Consider the following 17,721-nt stretch of genomic DNA (forward strand, 5'->3'; position numbering starts at 1 on the left):
ATCAGGAGGGGCTCCTGGAGGAATCTGCATGAGATCCAATTCAAATAGACAACAAAAAAAGGGGGGGGGCTCAACCATACCAGTACCCTCAAAGGCTCATAGAATCATAGAGTTGGAAGGGACCACCAAGACCATCTAGTCCAGCCCCCCTGCACAATGCGGGACATTCACAACAACGTCCCCCACCCCCAGTGAACCCCTACTCCATGCCTAGAAGATAGCGGGGGGGCGGGGGGAAACCTTCCAGGACTGCTGGCCAATCCGGTTGAGCTGGAAATGATAAAATCTTAACAAATATAATTATTTTATAGTATTTTATCATTTCCAGCTCAACAACAGATATAAAAAAAACACTAGGCCTGGGAATCAGGGTACATGTAAAACCACCAGTGTGGATTGTTACAGGAATATTCAACACAGCTGATGATAGACATAATATAATTGACCAACAGACCATACGCTTTTTGGCCTCTTGGGCCTCCCTCAGTGGTCACATATATAAAACATGATTATTAAAAACAGATCCAGAAATTAGAAACCCTTATACCTTGTGTGGCCAGATGTAAAGTAGTAGCACCAATCATAGCTCTTTACGCGTGGTAACTTGTTGTAAAATTATCAATGTTTCCAGATGTGTATCATACCAACCAGTGACAAAATTTATTGTGTATGTGTGTTAAGTGCCGTCAAGTCGCTTCCGACTCATGGAGACCCTATGAATGATAATCCCCCAAAATGTCCTATCTTTGACAGCCTTGCTCAGATCTTGCAAATTGAAGGCTGTGGCTTCCTTTATTGAGCCAATCCATCTCTTGTTGGGTCTTCCTCTTTTCCTGCTGCCCTCAACTTTTCCTAGCATGACTGTCTTTTCCAGTGACTCTTGTCGTCTCATGACGTGACTGAAAGACGATAGCCTCAGTTTAGTCATTTGAGCTTCTAGGGTCAGTTCAGGCTTGATTTGATCTATAACCCACTGATTTGTTTTTTTGGCAGTCCACGGTATCCGTAACACCACATTTCAAAGGAATCTATTTTCTTCCTATCAGCTTTCTTCACTGTCCAGCTTTCACACCCATACATAGTAATAGGGAATACAAAATTTATTAGGTAATAATAAAATTGATAAGTTACCATGCTTAAAGAACTATGATTGGTGCTACTACTTTACATTCAGAGGATGAAGCAAAGAGCTCAGAAGATGTTCAGTTTACACACAAGGTGATGCCCACTTTGGTAAAAACGGCCCTTTCCACTTTGATTCCTTGTAATAATTTCTACCCCCTATTCTCCACCTCTATATCTAAAACTGGCTGACAAATCTCCAATAATATAATTCCTTTCATAACCTTTCACAACCAATAAAATCTGATTTTTAAAAAAAACCCTGAACAAGCATGTTTTTAAACATTGCACTAAAAGTTAGTAAGTTATTCAGGTCTGGACAACTGAAATGCACGTGGACAATAACAACATAAGAAGAGCCCTGCTGGATGAGACCTAGGGTTGGGAAATACCTGAAGATTTTGGGGCTGGAGCCTGAGGAGGGTGGGGTTTGGGGAGGGGAGGTATAATGCCATAGAGTCCACCTTCCAAAAACAGCCATTTTCTCCAGGCGAACCGATCTCTGTCGCCTGGAGAACGTTGTAATAGCGGGAGATCTCCAGCCACCACCTGGAGGTGGGTAACCCTAATCAGATCAGTGGTCCATCCAGTGCAGCATCCTGTCCCACACAGTGGCCAACCAATGACTTTGGAGAGCCAATAACAGGACACAGAGGCCAAGGCCTTTCCCTGATGTTGCCTCCTGGCACTGGGATTCAGAGGTTGACTGCTTCTGAATGTGGAGGCTCTCTTTAGTCATCATGGCTAGCAGCCACTGGATGGAAAAATGCACCATGAACCAGCCTAATCCCCTTTTAAAGCTGTCTATATATGTGGCCATCACCACATCATTTGGTAGTGAATTCCACATTTTCATCACTCATTGAATATTTCCTTTGTTTCCCAACAATTTCATTGGATGCCCCCAAGTTCTAGTATTGTGGGAAAGGGAGAAGAAGTCTCCTCTATCTACTTTCTCTACTCCATGCAGAATGTTATAAATCTGTATCGTGTCTCTCCTCGGTGTTGCTTCCTGTGGTGTTGCAGCAGCCCTTTCGGCAGGAGGCAAAACTGCGCATTCACTATTCAAACTACTGTTAACTATGGTGAGCGCAGGGAGTTCCAGGGCTGTTGAGCGGATCAAGCTGGTCCAGAACTCCTAACAAATTTATTAACCTCTATCATGTCCCCTCTTAGTCATCCTTTTTCAGAGCTGAAAAGTCCCAGACTCTTAGGAAAGGTGCTCCAACCCCTTAATCTCCTTGGGTGGCTGTCTTCTGTGCTTTTCCCAACTCTGTGATGTCTTTTTTTCAGATATGGCACCCAGAACTGCATATGGTGTTTCATACATGTGTAGAGGGACTTTACAGTGTTGTCTGTTTTATTCTCGGTCCCTTCCCTTATCACCTGCACCGTGGAGTTTCCCTTTTTCACTTCAGTGGCACACTGGGTTGACATTTGTATCACGCTGACCACTACGACCCAAAGGTCTCCTTCCCTCTGAGTCTCAGCAAGTTCAGAGCCCATTAACATATACCTGACAGTGTGATTTTTTTTGTTTCAATGTACAGCACCTTGCACACAGCTCCACTGAACTTCATTTGTCATATTGTTGCCTGCTCACCCCATAGGCTGAGTTCCTCCTGAAGCTCTTCACAATCAGCTTTGATTTTCACCATCCTGAATAATTTTTTTGTCACCTGCAAACTTGGTCACTGCACTGCTCATCCCCAGTTCCATATCATTTATGAACAAATCAGATAGCAAAAGCCCCCAAATTGATCCTTGTGGGACCTCACTGCTCATTTTTCTCCACTGCAAGAACTGTCCAATGTTTTGACCTAGTGCCAAAAAATGTAAAAGGCTCAGTGCAAGGGGAACAGATGCAGAGAGGGAGTTCTGGAGCCGTGGTGCCACAGAAGAGAAGGCTCTGCCTCTTTAGAAAGTGGGGATGACCTCTGTTGATTGAATAAGCAGTCCCAGTCCTTTCAGTATCCTGGTCTCAGGCCCTAAAGGACCCCAAAGTTATACAAACAGGACTTTGAAAAAGTCAGTGGCCAGTCAAGTTTAGAGTCAAAGAAAGCACCATGTAGAAAACATTGCAGTAATTGAGCACTGGCCACTGATATACACTGATGGTGTGTGAGCAAATGGTGGTGGGCTGAGGAAAAGATCTTGAAGTCAGGTGGACAAAAGAATGAAAACATTATTAAGAAAGGGATAGAAAATGAACCAGCCACCACCAGAATGCCTTCATATACATCTCAGGGAGTCAGCGTGGTGTAGTGGTTAAGGGCAGTGGTTTGGAGCGGTGGACTCTGATCTGGAGAACTGGGTTTGATTTCCCACTCCTCCACATGAGCTGTGGAGGCTAATCTGGTGAACTGGATTTGTTTCCCCACTCCTACACACAAAACTAGTTGGGTGACCTTGGGTAAGGTACAGCTCTGTTAGAGCTCTCTCAGCCCCACCTACCTCACAGGGTGTCTGTTGTGGGGAGGGGAAGGAAAAGTGATTGTAAGCCGGTTTGAGTCTCCCTTAAGTGGTAGAGAACGTCGTCGGCATATAAAAAACAACTACTACTACTACTACTACTCCTTCTTCAGCTGAATTTGGAATACAGTGCATACTTTCATGGCCCATTTCAAAAAGGAGGTTGTAGAGCCGGCAAAGGTGCAGAAAAGGATAGAAATGTGAAGGCCTCGCTCTTGCTTTGATATTGGGAGTATCTGAAAAATTACCTGTACAAAATTAAGCAAAACCTTTCTCTCCCTCTCCTGTAATACTAGAAGGCCATCACCAGATGCAAGTGACAGACAGTAGATTAAAGGCAGCCCAGAAAAAGAAAATATTTGCTATGGTCTTTAGGAGATTCCTTGTCTCAGGATGAGGTGGTGACCGCTAGTTTAAAATCACGGGAAAGACCTTGTGGTGGCTAAATGGAGCCTCTCTGTGCTCTCTGGTCTGGAGACTGTCTTAGTTTGTTCACAAAAGACTGTGTTGCCTCCACAGGAATTGGGAGCCCCACCCAGATTGCCTGTCCCGGCCTTAAAACTGAACAGACAATGAAGGTGCATGAATTTTCTGGCCCTAAAGCAGGAAAAGGACGTAATCATCTAAAGGTTGTGAAGAATGAAGAATTCTGGGAAAGATCTGCCCAGAGGTTCCTTAGTGGGGACACATTCAGCTCAGATGCAGAGCACCAACATTTCAGACACTTCTGCTACCAAGAGGCTGAGGGCCCCCGAGAGGTCTGCAGCCAACTCCACCATCTTTGCTGCCAGTGGCTGAAGCCGGAAAGGCACAGCAAGAAGGAGATGCTAGACCTGGTGATCCTGGAGCAGTTCTTGGCTGTCCTGCCCCTGGAGATGCAGAGCTGGGTCAGGGAATGTGGGCCGGAGACCAGTTCCCAGGCTGTGGCCCTGGCAGAAGGCTTCCTCTTGAGTCAGGGAAAGGACAGGATGCAGGAAGAGCAGGTGAGAGGGTTTCATCCTGAACACAATATGGAAAGTACTACCCTACAGAACATTCCTATTTGTTGAGTTAATTTCTCACTGAGATCCTCCGGTCCTAATGCCTGTTTCTCTCTCCTTGTCTACTTTTTCAGGGGCCTTCAGCAGGAGCCACTGATGACCCCAAGGGAGAACAGGCCCCGTCAGACCCCACACAGAAGGCACTCCACGGGGTGATCTGGGAGGGTGACGGAGGTGCCACTTTGCTGGGTAAGGATGAATCGGGCAAGTTATAGCTGGGTCTTCTTCTCTAAAGTAAGCCTGGCATTTGGAGGGTCCTTTTACATTTGCTTGGAATCCTCTCTGGGGAAAATGTTGGTTTCAAGCTTCTGTTGCAGTTTCCAAATGTCTAAAATAAAAGAAAGTTATTTTTTGATATGCATTTTATATGTTGGCTCAGTGGTTGACCACCCACATCACATGCAGAGCTTCCAGATTCAACCTCCAGCATCTCTGGATAAAAGGATCGTTATCTTCACCTGAGACTCTGGAGAACTGCAGCCCATCCAAGTAGGCAAAGCTGACCTTGATGGTGATGGTTGCCAACTTGGAAGGCTTTAAGAGGGGAGTGGGCATGTTCATGGAGGATGGAGCTATGCATGGCTACTCGTCAAAACGGATACTAGTCAGGATGCATACCTGTTCTCTCCAGGATCGAGGAGCATGCCCATTATATTAGGTGCTGTGGAACACAGGCAGGATAGTGCTGCTGCAGTTGTCTTCCCAGAGGCACCTTATTGGCCACTGTGAGAACAGACTGCTGGACTTGATGGGCCTTGGTCTGATCCAGCAGGGCTTCTCTCATGTTATTCTGGACCAACGGTCTGGGTCAACCTAGCTCACCTTCCAAATGTGTTCCAAATATGTTTAATTTCAAAGTTTGTCAGAGGCTTTTTGAAGTTTTTAAAGTTTGCTGGGTGACCTTCAGCTAGTTACACACACTTCCTTCCTAACCTACCTCACAGGGTTGTTGAGATTAGGGTCCGCTATTTGGAGAAAAGTGGGCAATAAATAAATAGGATAGTTTTCATGGAGGAGCAGGGTGTTTTAGGTGGTGACTCCATAATTATCACTTCACCTTGCACTCCAGATAATTTTCTCCTTGTGTCTGTCTGTCTGTCTGTCTGTCTGTCTGTCTGTCTCTCTCTCTCTTTGTGTTTTTGAAATTGCTTCTGTTTTATAAGACAAATGAGGGTATGATGATCTGTTTAAAAAGGTGGTTGGGCTCACTTTTGGCTGTTTTTATGTTCCCCGTAACACACATTTGTGATTGTGTGATTGTGCCTGGTAGGACAGAATCTGTATTACCTTAATGAATGAGGAGTTACAAGCGGGAGAAACTTACAGGGCCCTAAAAGTGGGAATCATCCCCTGGTTTTCAGCCAGGCAATAAGCAGCAGCATAAATATCTTCCACCCTCTCTTCTCTCCCTCGCAGGTAGTGGCAGGATACTGCCTGGTTGTTCTGGGCCTCCCCCTCTCTGTGGAAGAGTGAAATCACCGTCTGTGCAGCCAGATGAGGTAGGGAAGGGATCCTAGGGGAGAGGGGCTGGGAACACCCCAGGTGCCTCCGAAGGATCCTACAGGAGAACTCCCAAACACCTCACCTTCACTCTCTGATGAAGAAAACCTTTCCTTCTTCTTTCAGGGTCTGGTGTCCTTTGAGGATGTGGTCGTGTACTTCTCAGAGGAAGAATGGGCTCTGCTGGACCCGGGTCACAGGGCCCTGCACCAAGAAGTCATGGAGGAGAACTTCAGAAATCTGGCCTCTCTGGGTATGCCTTCCTCTTGGCCTTTTGTTGGTATACACTAAACACTGAAATTTATGCTGTTGTTAGTTTATATCAATGCACTGTAGGGCTGTGCTTGAGGACAGAAGCGTCAGACCCACGTTCCTTAGAGATTATCTGTTCAATAGTTAAATGTATTTCTAGCTAGTCTGGATGTTGACAAGTTGGGGGATGTTGAAGGATGTTGACAAGTTGGCACATGCCCAGAAGAGAGTGACCAGAACGGTCAAAGGACTGGAATCTATGCCCTATGAGGAGAGACTTAAGGAGCTAGGTTTGTTTAGTCTGGAGAAGAGAAGGTTAAGGGGTGACATGATAGCCATGTGTAAATATTTGAAGGGATGCCATGTTAATGAGGGAACTAGCTTGTTTTCAGTTGCTTCAGAGACTAGGACACGGAGTAATGGATTTAAACTAAGAGAAAAGTGATTCCACCTAAACATTAGGAAGAACTTTCTGACGGTGAGGGTGGTTCGACGGTGGAATGCACTGCCTCGGGGGGGGGGGTGTATGTGGAGTCCCTGTCTTCGGAAGTCTTTAAGCAGAGGTTGGATGGCCACCTGTCGGGAGCACGTTGATTGTGGGATCCTGCATGGCAGGGGGTTGGACTGGATGGCCCTTGTGGTCTCTTCCAACCTTGTGTGATTTTGTGATTTTAGTGATTTTAGTCATAGTAGAGACCCTAGGGCAGCATATCTGAAACTCTAATGGTAAGGCACCCATACACTTACTTGGAAATGTAAAAAAAAATTGTAGTATGTCTTGTTACCTGAAATGCTCCTTTAATTGGGGAATTAGCTGAGCACACTGTAACTTACAATATTTATATAGCGGGATGCAACCAACTATATCAGAGCCCGTATTCTGTGACCTTAGAATAACGACAGAGACAGGAAATTCCGAATTAAGAGAGTTTATGTTTTCAAGCGTTCAATGATGCAACACAAACATACAGAGAATCTAGGAGTTCAAAAAGGGAGGAGAGAGAGAGAGAATAGCCAAATTTGGCAGGAATATGTTGATGGCTATACGGTACCTGTCCTGAGGCAGAGGTGTCCTGAGTTCCAGTAAGCCAAGATAAATAATCAAATATGGCAGGGGAGGGGGGGATAAAAAGGGTGCAGGGGAGGTCCCCTGAGTGTTCGAGTATGGCTGCCCACACTGACAGAGCTACAGTCAGTATGAAGGGGCAAGACCTAAGGAGAGAGGTATGGACTTTCAGGAGATCTCAGATATACTGTTTTCTGGGGATGGGGGACGGTGATTGGATTACCCTCGTGGCTCCCAAGCTAAAACAAAAGGATTAACGACCGGCTGCCGGGGTGGTGTGCTGACCATTTGGAAATCTATTCTAAATCCAGTGACTTGTGCAACCCCAAGAGAAAACAGGGAGTCTCTCTGATTGGCTTTAACGATCTAACACAATAGGCACAATCTTGCTTCATCCGGAGCTCGTCACTTCGCATGGCCGGAGGAGTGATTCCTTGCAGTTATCTTAATGTCTGTCAATGGTTGATTAATCACTGCTGATGATGCAAGGGGGAGGGGGGGCGTAGATGCAGGCTACGTGCTCTTGCGCTTTCTCTGACATGGCTTCTGCTGGAACGGAGATGCACAGGAAAATGGAGTCTCTCTGGTTTGCTGGAGGGGTTGACCTGTCCTCGTTTTCTCAGCTGCTGGCGGCTCCGGATACACAGGAGCAGTTGTGTCAGTTTCACTGGTGCGCATGAGAGCCTTCCCGTAGCGTTTGAGGCAGGCGCGCGGCTGGAACGGGGCGCACACGTATGCTATTTGGGGTTGCCATGACCAGTCTGGGAGATTGGCACCCATTTGGTAACAGTCTTAACTTTTCTGATTTCCCCCCTGACACTCCACTCAGTACTGAATTGGCAGCATTGTGGCAGCTCTTCTCAGGGACAAGGAGCTCTTACCTTGGAGCCCTTCATGAAAGCTGCATTAGATGCCTTCAGACCTGGATGCAGGAAGCTGCCCCCTAGATAGCCTTTGGGGTGGCCTCTTGCTGGGGGTTTCCTTTTCCTGTTCTATGTCTAAGAAGTACGTTGTTCATTCCCCCTCCCCCCCCCCATGCGATTTGCCTTCCTAGAGTGATTTCAAAACATGCTGGGTAAGCAGAGGCCACCTTCTGCCTCAAGACCAGTGCTTCCCATTCACAGCATTAATCCCTACTGCACATTTAAATTCTGGAAGAAGAACTGTCCATTATTTTCCACTTATCAGGCGGGTGTGCGCTGTTCCAGAGTGGCTGGTTTTGAAACACTGAACATTTATCATCACCAGAAGTGCTTGAAATAATCATTTTCTCTTTGTGGGGTGTGTGTGTGTGTGTTAAGTGCTGTCACATAGCTTCTGGCTCATGGCAAGCCTATGAATTAATGTTCTCCAAAATGTCTTATTAACAGCCTTGCTTGGGGATGTGTGTTTCCATATAAATTATTTCAGGTTTTCAAAGCTGAGCTTCCCCCCACCCCTGGTTGGGGGAAGGGCAAAACCCAGGCTCTGACAAAGGAGGGCAATTGATGGGTAGCTAATCATCGGTGTGGCAGGTTCCTTTTTGGTGTATCTGGTGATGTTCTTCTGGTAAAATCTAGCAAAACGTTGTTCACTTGACACTGAGGAGGCTTCTTAGAGGAGAAACTGGGAAATGCATTGGTCAGCCTTGAAAGTGGGCTCAGTGACTGGTATATAACATGTGGGGGAAATGTTTGCGTAATACCAGGCCTTATTTACATGCCATCATATGAATCAGCTGCTGAACCCTGTAGTTTTGTGTTAGCTACAGTGACCTTCCGAATTCTCAAGTAGAAAAGGGTCCTTTCCTTTCCCCCTTAGAAGCTCCTTGATGCATAAATCTTGAACAGCATAATTCTAAATCTATTGTTTAAAGGATATAAGGACTTAGATAAATTTTGCCACTGCCAATTTAACCTTAGGATTGCTGTAACTTAATAAACAGGGTATTACCTCAGACACAGAGTTACTAGTCAAAGCCATTAAAGGGTCTTTTCCAGTCCTACACACAGATATCCTTAAACAGGACATGAGAATGTAGCCCTGAAAAACTCCAAGTGGGTTGGTTTAGGATGCCTGTCTTCAGGTAAAATCAATTCTAGGTTAGTTCACTGGTGAAAAGATGAATTTCTCCCTCATTTGGATTTTCTCTTTATTCCAACAGAAAAGCAGAGCAAGAGAGGGTGGAAAGAGCTGAGAAAGGAATCTGAAGTCCAACCACAAAGAAGGAAGAAATTAATTGCTTCTGAATGGTCCAGTTTCCATGGCATTCCAGTTCAAAAAGAAAGTCACAGAAGAAATAAAAGGAACAAATTCCCTGTACGTTCAAAAATCTCAACTGGTGCCCATCAAAGACCAAGAAATGGGGAGCAACTTTTGGCAGAGTGTAGGAAGAGTTGGAGTCTAAGCAACCATCTTATTTTACATGAAAGAGTGGACACAGATGAAAAGCCACACAAATGCCTGGAGTGTGGAAAGAACTTCAGTCGGTACTCAAACCTTACATCCCATCAAAGAATTCACACTGGGGTGAGACCATATCAATGCTCAGCCTGTGGAAAGAGTTTCAGTTGTAAGCAGAGCCTCACTACGCATCAAAGAATCCACACTGGGGAGAAACCATTTAAATGCTTAGACTGTGGGAAGAGCTTTATTCAGAAGGCACAACTCACATCCCATGAAAGAACCCACACAGGGGAGAAACCATATAAATGCTCAGAGTGTGGTAAGAGCTTCAGGAAGAAGACCAGCCTTACTACTCATCACAGAATCCACACAGGGAACAAACCATACAAATGCTCAGTGTGTGGAAAAAACTTTGGTCATAAAGAGAGCCTCACTTCCCATCAAAGAATCCACACTGGGGAGAAACCATACAAATGTTCAGACTGTGGAAAGAGCTTTACTCATAAGGAGACACTCACTTACCATCAAAGAACCCACACAGGAGAGAAACCATATAAATGCTCAGAGTGTGAAAAGAGCTTCAGCTGCAGTTCACGCTTTACTTACCATCAAAGAACACACACAGGGGAAAAACCATATGAATGTGCAGAGTGTGGAAAGAGGTTCACTCAGAAGGATAGTCTCACCTCCCATCAAAGAATCCACACAGGAGAGAAGCCATATAAATGCTTAGAGTGTGGGAAGAGCTACCATCGCAACTCACACCTTACATCCCATCAAAGAATTCATACAGGAGCGAAACCATATAAATGCTCAGATTGTGGAAAGAGCTTTGTCTGGAGGTCAGAACTTAATTCCCACCAAAGAATCCACACAGGGGAGAAACCATATAAATGCTCTGAGTGTGAAAAGAGCTTCAGTCATAACTCAAGCCTTGTTTCTCATCAAAGAATCCACACAGGAGAGAAACCATATAAATGCTCAGAGTGTGGAAAGGGCTTTCGTAGCAGCTCACACCTTACATCACATCAAAGAATCCACACTGGGGAGAAACCGTACAAATGCTCAGCATGTGGAAAATGCTACACTGACAACTCACGTCTAACTTCCCATCAAAGAAGCCACACTGGAGAAAAACCATATAAATGCTCAGAGTGTGGAAAGCACTTCAGTCAGAATTCAAGCCTCATTTCCCATCAAAGAATCCACACAGGGGAGAAACCATATTCATGTTCAGCATGTGGAAAGAAATTCCGTCAGAGCTCACACCTTACTTCTCATCAAAGAATCCACACAGGGGAGAAACCACATCCACGCTCAGCTTATGGAAAACCCCTTGAGGTCTTTGAGACACTAACCTTCTTGGCATGATCTACAGTTTTACCAGAATCAAGGTATGTTTTCAGTTACCATTAGTGATGTGGGGATAGAAGGGATTTCAAACCACATTGAAGAACCCAGATTTTCTAAGCTCTCCTGTGAGGCCTTGGCTCTTCAGATGGTCTTCTGGATGTCTCTCAAGGCCCGAGTCTGACCTCAGACCAACCCTGCAACTCATATCTTGACCACAACCCTCTTGTTGTATGTTTGTCTCTGAGTTTTTCCAATGGAATACAGATTTACAGTGCAATCCTAAAGAGAGTTACTCCCGTCTAAGCACATTCATTTCAGTTAGCTTAAACTGCAGTTACCCTGTTTAGGATTGCACTATTAGGCCTGTTCATAAATGATAGGTGCATGAATAGCTACTAGCTGTGGTGACAAAAGAGAACCTTTATATTCAGTGGTAGCAAACTTCCAAATACCAGTGCCGTAAGACAACGTTAGGGGAAGGGCAACTGGTTGGCCACAGTGTGAAACAGAATGCTGGACCAGATAGACCACTGGTCTGGTCCAGCAGGGCTCTTCTAAGGTTCTTAATTGTGACTTATTCTCAACTTACAACAGACAGGGAGGGCAAAGTAAGATTTCCAGTTGGGCAAAGAGGAGATTCCCCCCTCCTATAATTGATTGGTAGTTGGGAGACTTCACTCTTCCTGCTGTGGGTGCCAAGTCCATTTCAAGGTGCTGCTGGAAGTGTTGGCATTGTTTGAAAAACCTGTTTGGCAGCATAATACACCACAGTAACCAGATCTTTTCTTCCCAGGGAAGGCCGCAGCCGGCTAACAAGCAGAAGCTGGTAAAGGGCACTCCTGGCCACAGCTGCTCAGTAGGTGGACCCAGTAGGCCTGGGTCCAGGAGCATACCCAGGCCTGTTCCTTCAAGGGGAGTGCAACCCCATCTAGAACTGGATACTCCTTAAATCCTGAGTCTGTCTTTCAGCCCAAGGAGCCTCAGAGGTTGAGATGGAAATTATAAAATGATAAAATCTTATAAAATAATTGTATTTATTAAGTGTACACAATAGATATGATAAAAAACACTAGGCCTGGAATACAGGCTCCATAGAAAACCACCAGTGTAAACTGTTACAGAAATATTTAACACAGTTGATGATGTATACATAATATAAATGGCCAATAGACCATATGCATTTTGGCCTCTTGGGCCTTTCTCAGTGCTCATATATATAAAACATTATTAAAAACATAACCAGAAATTAGAAACCATTATATCGCCTGCATCCCTGCCACCCTTGCTAGCTGGTAGCCCAAATCTCTCCTTACACTGCTAATTCCATCTTGCTACTTTTCTTCTTAAGATATTCTATTTAGAAATAGTGATTACAAGTTTCTCATACATATGCATACCTTTTGGTGCTCAACCAACATTCCCATCTTTTAACCATATCTTCACTTCTGTGAAGGTGGACATTCCTGCCATATGTAAGGTGCTTCAGCACTTCTGCCTCAACAGATAATATCTATTAGTAATGGGTTAGACAGCTTCTGATCTACACAAGGCCCTAAAATTGTGGAGAGCCCGCATGGTTTAGTAGTTAAGAGCAGCAGACTCTAATTTGGAAAACCAGGTTTGATTCCTCACTCCTCCACATGAAGCCTGCTGGGTGACCTTGGGCCAGTCACAGTTCTCTCAAAACTCTCTCTGCCTCACAAGGTGCCTGTTGTGAGGAGGGGAAGGGAATGTCATCATAAACTGCTTTGAGACTCCTTAAAGGTAGAGAAGAGCGGAGTGTAAAAGCCAGGCAAGTGGAGGGCATTCCAAAGGCAAGGTGCTACCACTGAAAAAGCCCTGAATCTGGTTGCCCCCTGTTCCATTCTCTGCAGGAGTGGGGTTCACAGTACAGTGCAAGAGGAAGCGTGCCCTACAAAAAGCCTGGCCCAAAGCTATGTAGGGACTTATAGATAAGAACCAGCACCTTGAATTGTGCCTGGAAACAGATGGGTGGCCAATGCATAAAAGCCCCTTCCGGCTGAAAGGAAGGCAGGCAGGCTGGGGTGGAGATGCCAGAGCTGTGTGTCTTTGAGAAATGCAAGGACTTGCAGACAAAGAAATATCTGGGCTGAGCAAGTCCTGGTCTGAGGGCCCCTGTGATGCAGTAGACCAGGTGGGGATAAGCAGGGACGGGTCTGGTCAGTGCATGGACCAGACCCCCTTCCAACTCTACAACTCAACTGAGAGCCATGACAAGAAAAGGGGAGAGGGAAGGAAAGTTGAAGAAGGCACTCTTTACATAGAATCATAGAGTTGGAAGAGGCCATACAGGCCATCTTGTCCAGCCCCATGCTGAATGCAGGATCAGTCTAGAACATCCCTGACAAGTGTTCGTCCAGTCTCTGCTTGAAGATTGCCAGTGAGGGGGAGCTCACCACTTCCCTAGGCAGCTGATTCCTCTGCTGAATTACTCTTACTGCAAAAAAAAAAAAAAATCCTGATATCTAACTGGTACCTTTCTGCCAGTAATTTAAACCCATTATTGTGAGTCTTATCCTCCACTGCCAACAGGAACAGCTCCCTGCCCTCCTCCAAGTGACAGACCTTCAAAGAGAGAAGGTGGGAGAGGAGGCAGTTTGCAGCTTTCTAGGGAGACTGTCAGGCAGAGGTTCAGTTTCCTCACATCAGTTTATTCCCCCAACCCAGTCTTTGCCCCTGGGCGGCCAGGCACAGGTGTTAATGCATAGAGGTGTCCCCCAATTCTCCTCTGTGAAATGGGAATGTTTCTGCAGTCTCTGCCCCTCCCCCCAGTTATTATATTTATTATTATGTTTGTTATCTTAATACGTGCAATGGATGAGAATTCCATCTTGGTTACAACCTGAATCAATCCCTCTCTCTTTCTTGTAACCCTTGACAGTGACTGAGATCCAGCATTACTCCCCACAGAAGACATGGGACCTCACAGCTCCTATTTGGATATGTGGATTAAAGAGGACAGAGAAGCCCGGGGTCTCACTCAGTGCCACGCATCTTAAACTTCATCAGGTGCTGGTGTTCTGCAACCATAATGTGACTCTGTTTGGAAAAGCAATGTGGGGAGGGGCTGTGGCTCAGTTTGTAGATCATCTCCTTGGCATGCAGAAGGTTCCAGGTCCAATCCCCGACATATCCAGTTAAAGGGACTAGGCAGGTAGGTGATATGAAAGACCCCTGCCTGAGACCTTGGAGAGCTGCTGCCAGTCTGAGTAGACAATACTGACTTTGATGGACTTATTCAGTATAAGGCAGCTTCATGTGTTCATCCACAAGTAGGTGATATGAAATATGGAAAAATGGAGAGCAATCTGGGAATTTACATGGAAAGCTACAGTTTGCAGCACCATGCTTTAAAGGTGTTGGTTTTAAAGCTCAACGTTGCTTGGGACCAAGGTAGCTGAGGGACTGTGTTCCCCCATACGTTCCTGTCAAGGAACTAAGATCACAGGGAGAGGCCTTCTTGACTGTCCCATCATAAGAACATAAGGCCCTGCTGGATCAGACCAAGGCCCATCAAGTCCAGCAGTCTGTTCACACAGTGGCCAACCAGGTGTCTCCAGGAAGCCCCCAAACAAGACGATTGCAGCAGCACTATCCTGCCTGTGTTCCACTGCACCCAAAATAATAGGCATGCAGCATGACTACTATCCATTCTAACTAACAGCCATGAATACCCCTCTCCTCCATGAATATGTCCACTCCCCTCTTAAAGCCCTCCAAGCTGGCAGCCATAACCACATCCTGGGGCAGGGAGTTCCACCATTTAACTATGTGTTGTAAGCCGGTTTGATTCTTCCTTAAGTGGTAGAGAAAGTCTGCATATACAAATCAACTCTTCTTCTTCTGAAAGCCCTGTTGAGGCTGGACAGGGTAGGATTAGCATAAAATCAGATATAATCAAGGAAGGTGCCACATGAAACATGATAAACGGAACTAATTAACATCTGCAAAGAATGGGTCAGGCGGAACTATTAGCTGCCAACTTCAGTTTCCACACTCAGTACAAGTGTTAATAGCTCAGAATAACTTATCCTTTATGAATGCTAATTAACACACTCACTTGGGAAGAACACCCACTGAGCACAGTGAGACTTACTTCTGAGAAAGCATGCTTAATATGGCACTGTTAATGTCTGCCCAAAGTTGTGCACTAGTTCCCTTCAACTGTATAGAATAAATTATGTCATGTTCTTCATTCTGATGTTTTTAGATTGTTTAGTTTCTATGATGGTGTTTGGCAAAATCCCTGGAGCTTTGGAGAGAAGAAGAATAAATAACCACAACTGATCATTATAAGAAGAAAATCACCTCTGCAACACCTTGGATGCTGCAAGGTGTGGCATCATGCGCAGGTGTGTGGTGAGAGAAAACATGTTTTCAGTAACTCCCCAAAGTGACTCCACACTCCAACGTGGGTCAGCAAGGGGGCAATGAGCTTGGCCTGAACTTTGCTGAAGGAAGAACTTTTTGAAAGATAAAAGCAAAAACTGAGACATTCTTTTGGGACGTGTCTAAGTGACCGCAAAACGTGGTAACAACTCCCAGAGGGGTGGCTGCATGAGTCAGTTTCAGGGAAAATAAGCAAGTATTTGGTGGTACTTGGAAGACTAATAAAATTTCGTTCCACCATAAGCTTTTGTTGCCTAGAGCCCCCTTCATCAGACACAGGAAGGAGGTCCTCACTTAAGAGACAAATAAACATAAAAATAAGGAAGAGTTTAGATGACCCCTGCTGCATCAGACCCGTGACCCATTTAGTTTAGCATCCTATTTCACACAGTGACCAACCAGATGCCCCTGCAGGCCCAACGAAGAGGACCGAGAGACCAAGGCCTTCCCCTGATGTTGCCTTCTAGCATTGGGTTTCAGGGGTTTCCTGCCTCTGAATATGGAGGTTCCTTTTACTCTTCCTGAAATCTTATCTTACCCTGTTTTAAAGCCATCTATGCTGTGTAAAGAATTATGAAGATACAGCTACCAGAAATGCATACAGTATTCCAAATGAGGCCATACAATCACTGTGTACATGGACAGATTACTCCTAGGAAAGTCTTAGGATTGCAGGCATAGAAATATAAAATTTCCAGGAACTTTGATTACCTTGCAAGCATCTATAGAGCTGCCATTATTCTCCCTGCTTTTGGAAACTCCATGCTTTTAGCATGCAACCGTAGACAGCAAGAGGTGTCTATCCTCCTGCCTCCCTTTGCACGCATGTTCAGCCGAGCAACAGAATGGTGACTAGGGTTGCCATTTGGTCACTGGCATCCAGAAGGAGTCTGGAAGGGCAGGGGAGAGATTGACATAGTGTTGGGTAATGCCATGACAGTGCCGGAAGTGATCCCAGAGTGTTGCACGACACTCTAGTAGTTTCCCAGATCTCTATGGTTTTTACGATAGAGATCGGGGGAATTCCTAGAGCATTGTGCAGTAGGGTGATCTCTTTCTGGGTTTCTTACTGGAAATGACATTGTGGTGTTGTGTGACACCATCCCCCCTCCTTTCGATACTGATTCTCCTGGTGTGCTACTCACAGTCTTTCCTGACCGCTATACCTTGTAACTCTCCGTACCCTTTCCGGGTGACATGACTCTGATGTCATGTGACTTCCTGTTATGTGCTTGAAGTTCATCCAAATGCATACACAACCAGACCTGAGTTTGGAAAATTTTGTTCAGGTCTCTTCAGAATTTGTTTTTACATTTGAAAAAAAATCAGAAAAATATCAAGGGGTGGGGGAAGTCAGGGGGATAATTTCCTTTTCTGATTTTTTCCAAATTTATTCTACCTGCTGCTATCTCTTCATATACATAATCCAAATTATTGAGAAATAATTGTAAATGGCAAGGCCAAAAAGCTATTAAATGCCAAAAAAATAGAGGGTGTAATATAATATTACTACAAAATGCAAATCATAAAAAGAACAAACAAGTTGTCATCTGGGCTGGCCTCCCCACCCCCACCCTTAGTTTTATCAATTATGCGGGGGCCCTAATTGCTCTGCCAGGCCCCCAGTGGGTTTATACTAATTACGCACCATCTTGTTTTATTTATTAATATTGTTATATAGTTTTAATAGTTTTGATGGATGATGTTTTTATGTATTTCTTGCTGCTTTTTATGGTCTTGTTTGTATTTCTTGCTTTTATGGTCTTTGTATTTTTTGATTTGTTGTTACCCACCCTGAGCCCGGCCTTGGCTGGGTTTTGAGGGCGGGATACCAGCCCAAATAAATAAATCAGTATTTGGTGTTATCATATGCCAAGCTATTTAATACCTGTAATGGCTGAGGAATCCCAGACCCTTGTTTAGACCTTGGGAAATAGTGTCAAGGTTCTCAGTGAATTAAAAACCAATCGTTTCATGCTGGAATCTCCCTTGGAAGTTCTTCGGTTGGAAAATTGTGACATTTTGGTCAGCCTCAGACTGTCCATTCCTGCTGTTGTGAATGTTCTCTCTACTTCTTTTGCTAACATTTGAATTTGATATAATTACGTCACACCCTATATT

The 17,721-nt window shown here is 45.0% G+C and overlaps 1 protein-coding gene across 1 annotated transcript in view; it reads left to right on the plus strand.

The window, feature by feature from the left end:
- The window catches only part of LOC130493381 (zinc finger protein 208-like), a 225,802-nt gene that overhangs the window by 36,498 nt on the left and 171,583 nt on the right, over positions 1 to 17,721 (plus strand). Inside the window, exon 4 of the mRNA XM_056867101.1 lies at positions 9,887 to 11,149. Within this exon, the coding sequence (XP_056723079.1) occupies positions 9,887 to 11,149 (1,263 nt within the window). The remainder of the gene's footprint in view (positions 1 to 9,886; positions 11,150 to 17,721) is intronic.

This window comes from Euleptes europaea, chromosome 1 (assembly GCF_029931775.1).
Source record: "Euleptes europaea isolate rEulEur1 chromosome 1, rEulEur1.hap1, whole genome shotgun sequence".
Lineage (NCBI taxonomy): Eukaryota > Metazoa > Chordata > Lepidosauria > Squamata > Sphaerodactylidae > Euleptes > Euleptes europaea.